Source organism: Phalaenopsis equestris, unplaced genomic scaffold (assembly GCF_001263595.1).
Source record: "Phalaenopsis equestris unplaced genomic scaffold, ASM126359v1 Scaffold000692, whole genome shotgun sequence".
Lineage (NCBI taxonomy): Eukaryota > Viridiplantae > Streptophyta > Magnoliopsida > Asparagales > Orchidaceae > Phalaenopsis > Phalaenopsis equestris.
Window position 1 is genome coordinate 231,981 of NW_018165132.1, and position 7,075 is coordinate 239,055.

The 7,075-nt window shown below is 33.2% G+C and overlaps 1 protein-coding gene across 1 annotated transcript in view; it reads left to right on the forward strand.

Annotated features, from left to right (window-relative positions):
- The window catches only part of LOC110030272 (fructose-1,6-bisphosphatase, cytosolic), a gene marked incomplete at its 3' end in the record, with an annotated part of 66,591 nt that overhangs the window by 45,496 nt on the left and 14,020 nt on the right, over positions 1-7,075 (forward strand). The window contains 2 exon segments of the mRNA XM_020732907.1: positions 2,537-2,607; positions 2,695-2,760. Of these exon segments, the coding sequence (XP_020588566.1) occupies positions 2,537-2,607; positions 2,695-2,760 (137 nt within the window).

Below are 7,075 nucleotides of genomic sequence, written 5' to 3' on the forward strand. Positions count from 1 at the left end.
ATATAGATATTATATATTTATATAATATAAGTTATATAATTAATATAATATATTATTTATATATATTAATATTAGGGACGTCAAACTGGCTCATCGTTCTCGAATAGCTTGTGTTCGGCTTTTTCAAACACGAACAGTGACTTCACAAACAATTTCGAACACGAGCTTATTTCAAACAAATTAAATTTCAAACGAACCGAACATGAACACAAGCTTTGTTCGTTCGTGTTCGGTTCGTTTACACCCCTAACGACATGTTCGCTGCTCAGCCACGCGGCGATCAATCTGGTGCTGTTGAGGAAGAACGCGATGTTGTTGTATTCTTAATTCTCAAAGGAAGAACATGATGAATCTCCTTCTATACATGGCTCCTATTACAGTTGTATTCTTACTTTCTGCGTTGTATCCTCCTATGCCGACACCAACGATGCCGCCACCCGCCTCATCATCATCTTGCCTGAGATATCACTGACGTCGATCGAACAATGTCGGTAAAATCTATCGCTGACCCTTCCTCATGTAGTATTTTTTTTTGTTCTCTGCAAATGCGTCAGGGGAAGCTTTGTTTCTAGCCGACTATTTCTCCTGCAGTATTTTTTTCTTCCTTGCCAAAGCATCAGGGGAAGCTGTGTTTCTAGACAGTCATTTCTCCTGCACTATTTTTTTTCTTCCCTGCCAAAATGTCATGGGGGAGGTGCGTTTCCAATCGGTCAGGGGGAGCCGCATTTCCAGTCGGTCAGGGGAAGCTACGTTTCCAGTCCGTCATTTCTTCTGCAGTATTTTTTTCTTCTCTGCACAAGCGTCAGGGGGAGCCGCGTTTCCAGCTGGCCATTTCTCCTGCATTATTTTTTTCTTCCCTAGCCCAAGCGTCAGGGGGAGCTTTGTTTCCAGCCGCCTTTTCTTCTGCTGCTTTCTCTGTCAACAGAATTTATTGAGTGTGATTTACATGTTTGTTTTCTGCAGCCAATGACAACCACGGTCAAGACTAAAAATCAGTTTTCCTGTAGGTTGTTTCTTTCCCTGCAAAACTCAAAATTCAGCCAAGCATGAATCTCTCTTCTACGCCGAAATATATGACAGACAAAACTCAAAATTCAGCCAAGTCTGAATTCAACAAATTCAACCAAGCTTAAATCTCTCTTATACGCCGAAACATATCACAGATAAAACTCAAAATTTAATCTAAGCCTGAATCTAAAAGTCTGAAACTAATAAATTCAATAATCCAAACGACCAATTTTTCTTCACTACTCAGCAAGTTATGAATTATTAACATTCTAAACTTGAGGGGGAGTTAATAATTATAATAGAAAATAATTTATTTTTATAAGAAATTATGATGAATAAGTTATTTCCCTAATATAAGAAGATACTTCATTTTTCCTTTTCTATTTTATATTTATTTCCTTGGATTATGAATTATTTATTTTTTTATTTTATGTTATTTCATATACCTCCTAATAATTAATATGAATTAATTATTGGAGATATCAGTTGATATATTTTTACTTTCATATCATTTCATTTTCTTTATTCTTCCTATTATAAGATTTTTGTAAGGGTTATTTATACTCCCGTTCATATCAATAAAATAATCAAGTATTCCAATTTATTCCGCATTATTCTAAATTTCAACAACTAAACACAAACTTTTGCCGAATAATGTTATTTTAGTAATTACTTATAAGATTTTGAATTGCTAATAACTCATAATATCAATTGGTAAGTGTAGCATAAATGCTTTTTTATGTAAGGAACTCAGTGAATCAAATGAAATTATAATTAGAGGATAATTACACAAGTTATGGCAATTATCTGGTTAATCCATAAGCTAACATAATTAACCTATTCTGCAAAAAATAAGTGTTTTATAAGGAAAATTGGATTTGTAATTTTTGCTAAAATATTGATAACCTATTTCATAAAGCTTAAGATTAACAAATTATTTTGAAGTAATTTAGTAAGAGCAAAAAGTTTTGCATGCGTAATTACACTTGGGTAAAACCAATGCGTATTTTCAAATTTCTAGAATGTCACAAATCCTAGCGACTCTAATAAATCTTTCTCTAGCATGGCATCATTCTTGTGCCATTGGCTCACTGGATTATGCATCCTGATTTGATTAATTTATTCTTCACAATTCTAAGCACTTGATTTAAATAGGGAATTTACATACATCACACACAATACTCATATATTTACGTATCTAACACCTAAACTTTCATGTTTACATGCATAACACTCAATTTTTTGACATCACATCAGAAATATCTCTATCGCTAACTTATTAAAAGTGGAATACACTTTTTCATGCTTAAGTTTTAACACCAAAGTTTTACAAATGTAAATATCAAACTTTGGCTGTTAGATATATAAATACATAAGAACTGTGTGGTATATATATGTATATTTTACCTATATAATATTAGGACTTTCAAACACATATTTGTTATCATTGAAATTAGTTTATATGAACTATTCGGTTCATTAATCACTTGTGCATGTTGAGAAGACATTTGTTTTCTGTTTTACGCAGATACCGAAGAAAGGAAAAATTTATTCAGTGAATGAAGGAAATGCCAAAAATTGGGATGTTCCAACTTCAAAGTATGTGTAGTTTGACGAGGTGGAGATTGTTTTATCAGCTGTTTCATGATTTCACCTCATAGTTCTCACCATATTATTACTTCGTAGGTATGTTGAGAATTGCAAGTTTCCTAAGGACGGCTCATCTCCCAAATCACTTCGTTATGTTGGAAGGTTTCTGTATTACTTTGTTCTTTAAATCACCACATCTTCTTGAAATTTGTATTTGCATTCAATTCCTAATGAATTGCACTTGTGAATAACCTGTCGGTATTACATGAAAGTCCTTCAGTAAGGTAAAATTTGCTTTACAAACTTGGACTGTTTTTGCTTTGTCACTCTTTATACTTTTCATGTATTTCTGAAATCCCGTGTGAGGTTGAAGAGGTACAAGTTGTGATGTATGACAGAGAAAACGTTAGAAGCTTTTTGAAAGTGAAAAGAAAAATTGCATTTGTTGTAAGGATCTCACTTTCTCACTGTTTATGTATTGCTGAATTTAGTAGAATACTTATTTTTTGGCATTTAAATATAAAGCACACAATTCTTAAATGTATTTACATATCTCACATCTAAACCTTCATATGTACATACAGAGAACTCAAATCTTCAATATCACATAAAAAATAGTACTATTATCACTTTTTTAAAAAGTCAAATACACATTTCCATGCATAGGTTTAAAGCACCAAAGTGTATGTATGTCAATATGAAAATTTAGGTGTGAGATATGTAAATACATAAGAATTGTGTGCTACATGTAAATTTTCCTTTTTTTTTTTCTTTTTCATCCATTTATCCCGTAATAATTTAGAAGGTTATTGATTTGATGTGTGAAAATATGTAAATTCAAGTCATTTACATTGTTGGTAACACCAACAAGTGATAACCATTGTTGACTGTTAAAATTAAGTAAGAAAAAGAAATTAAAATAAATAAATCCTATAACTACTCCTACCCCACTTAGTGGGATAAAGCCTTATTGCTGTTTTTGTTGTTGTAACTACTCCCAACCTAGGATGCTGAGACGGATACTGCTCATTTCTTTCATGCCAATAGCCAGATCAAAAAATAAATGAAGATCAAAGTTTAAATCACAGTTTATTGACATTTAAAAATTACAAAACAAAACTAATTATACACAAAACCATATCTCATTGTAGGGTGGAAGATAAAAAAAAACTACTCAGAAAACTGCAAAGCAGAGAGGACTCAAACTCGGAAAACTGCAAGGCAGAGAGGACTCAAACTCGGAAAACTGCAAGCCCAGAGAGGACTCCTTAGAAAAACTACAATCCCATCATTTCATCTCTTTCTCTGTTCGAACTCATACAAAATCCATCGCACGAAAGTCTAGTAACTCTTCTTCGTCTCTAGCCCAAGCCCACTCGAGCCTCCCTTCTACTTTGTGGTTGCAATCTTTGTGATACAGTCACGACTAAGGCTAGCGAGGAAAGCAATGATGGGATTACGAAGTGCGAAGACCTCTAAAACTCCCATCTTCCTTGTCTTGTTGTCCCCAACACGTTTACAGTGTCACAAACTATCCAACCGCTCACTGTGTCACACATCTCCCTCTCTCTCACATACGATGACACCCACCTTTACTCGTCTCCTCCATCTTCCTCTCTATTCGCATGATATTAGCACTCATGATACTGCAGTCATAGCTAGGGCTGGCTGTGAAGGCAATGACGGAATCACACCATACGAAAACTTTCAAAAAATTTATCTTTCTCTTCTTTCACTTCTGCCCAAGAACAAAGCCCTTCTCTACTTTGATGCTTGCCCGCTTCTTGTACAATCGTGATTAGGGCTAGTTGTCAAGGCAAGAAATCACTACAGCCAGATACCTTCAAAACAACCCTTTGCTCTCCCCAGACATATGAGGCTGTTCATCTCTGCCTTTCCTGTTCGAATCAAAACCCTTGAGATACAGTTTCTAGGGACTTTTTATTGCATCAGGTCAATGGACGCAAATTTGCATCCAGTGTCCAATTAAAATCACAAAAAAAAGAGTGGTCCCACTTAAAAAAAAGTGTATCACAGTGATTCTAATTAGACACCGGACACAAATTTGCGTCCTATGTCCTGATGCAATAATCGCTCGTTGTCGGAAAGGCAACAACAAGAATGTAGCATACAAAGACCTCCAAACATCCTTTCGTTGTTCAACCACTTTGAAGTCGCATATGATCCTTCTCTGTTCTAACAAAACTGCTACTCCACTTCAACTCCTATTCACATAACTGAAGGATTCGTCTCTCTTATTGGCATGAACACCACTTTCTCTGCTGTGATAAGCCTATAAACTAAATATTATATATTATATAAAATGTAATATTTATTATTTATTATATAGTATATATTATATTAAAGAAAATAAGAAAAGACAGAAATGAGTTGAGATAGATGAAGGGAAGAAGAATTATATATCTGGCAATTCATCAGCTCGTTGATCTGGTTTCACCACCATTGTTGCTGTCTCACAAGCATGGTTATAAATTCATGGAAGTTATGCTCACATCACTTTTCATACGAGTTAATTAAAGAACTACAATTTCTTTAAAAGCGATAGATTAAAAGTCTCCTCTACTGCTGCAGTGTCTCCCCAACGTGTCTTATAGATAATTGAGCAGGCCAGACACTCTGATGCAGCCTCCAAAGCGGGGACGATACTGGGAGTTTGTCAAAATTTTTGTTGATCTTGGACTTATTTTGTGCTATTTGGATTATTTGGACATTACTCTAAAAGACAAAATGTGAGAAGAGATAAAATATTAATTGTGAATTAAAAGATAAATTCTCACCATCGAATCTACCTTGATTATGTAAGCGGATAGAAGGCGGTAAAAGCTAAAAAATGAAAATTTTGCATCCATACTCAAATCAAGTTATTTATGCAAATAATTAAAATTTTAAAAGCTTTTTGGATTTATAAATACATAAGTTCAAATGAGTTTTTCCAAATCAAATATTATCACCGAATTCACAATATATGTCCAAGCAAGCATAAAATATTTTAAAAGCTTAAAGTGAACTTCTGCATGCATTAATGTATTCAGTCTTGAATGAGATAAATTGTATAAATTCAAGTCTTATACATATCTTTTAAAGCAATTCTTGCTTTAATTTGTGTTTTAAAATTGTATAAATTTTCTTATAACATGCAAATTTATTCAAAAAATTCAAATAAGAAATTAAAAATTCACACGCGTTCCACCAAATTAACTAAATGCCTTAAATTAAATTGTATGAGATTGATGCAGAGAGTAAGGTTAAATATTCACTCAAATAATTCCTATTTTGAGAAGTGTGCCAAGTTCTTTCGAAAAATCAATGATTAATTTAAAATTAAAACCATCATATTTTAAAGATCAAAATAAAAAATAATTAAATTATGCACGCTTTCAAATTGTCTGCCTTATCTATAGAACAATGTTGTAAGTCCCACTCAACTAATATGATTCTTATTCTCTTAAGGATTGTAGTTGACAAGTTAGTAAATTCCACAATGTCCAAATCACAAATATAAGAATTAGTAAGTCTAAATTACCTAATATGATCCTCTTTCTTATAAGGACTGGAGTCGACAAAACTTATATTCCAAAGATCTTATACTAACAAATTTCAAATAACTATTTCAAACATCCAAATCCTTGAAGATGACGCGTTGATAAAAATCTCAGCCAGAGAAATCAACTTTTAAGTGACTTTTCAAATCAATTTTTCAAAATTATAAATCAAAACATTGAAATTGAAAATCAATCGTGTAAAACTGAAAGCAATATATATTCACCCTCCGTAATAGTTTTTTTAGGGTAATAAATTTTTTATTGTCTCAGCTTACAAAGAGTTAATGTCACATTAAATGTATCGATATATTCACACTCAAAGCAATGTCATGAAAATGAGGACGTGGCCTGAGTTATTTGTCTGTGTAATTTGGTGTAATGACTCCAGAAATAATAACGGTTACGACTATAGCCCTCTGACCGGCTAGTTGCGATCAAATTGTTATATTATGGTCATGACCATAACTAGTATATTTCCTAACAACTTTCCACCTTTTGAGTTGTCAACTAGAAGAGTACAATTTATTTGCATAAAATCTTATGTTAGTTAAAATCGACTTAAATTTATCCCCTTAGACAAACATGCACCTCATATCTACAAGAGTATTTTGGACAATGTAACCATGATTGCTGACAAGAGTCCTTTAGTTGGCTGGATTTACTACCTCCCTAACTATTTAGATCATAGGATGATAGAACTATGAGATCTTGATTAGGTTTGTCATCATTTCCCACACCATTCACTTTAAGCTCAAGGTGATAAACTGATCAATCTAAAATTTTTTTGCTATTACTTTATGTTGAATATTCGGTGTTTAATAGCTAGCTTTAATCGAAAGTGTTCTCCTGTTATCGAGAGGGGTAATTAACCATAGAGGCTTGTACATATGGGAAACCTCGAACCCCATATCAAA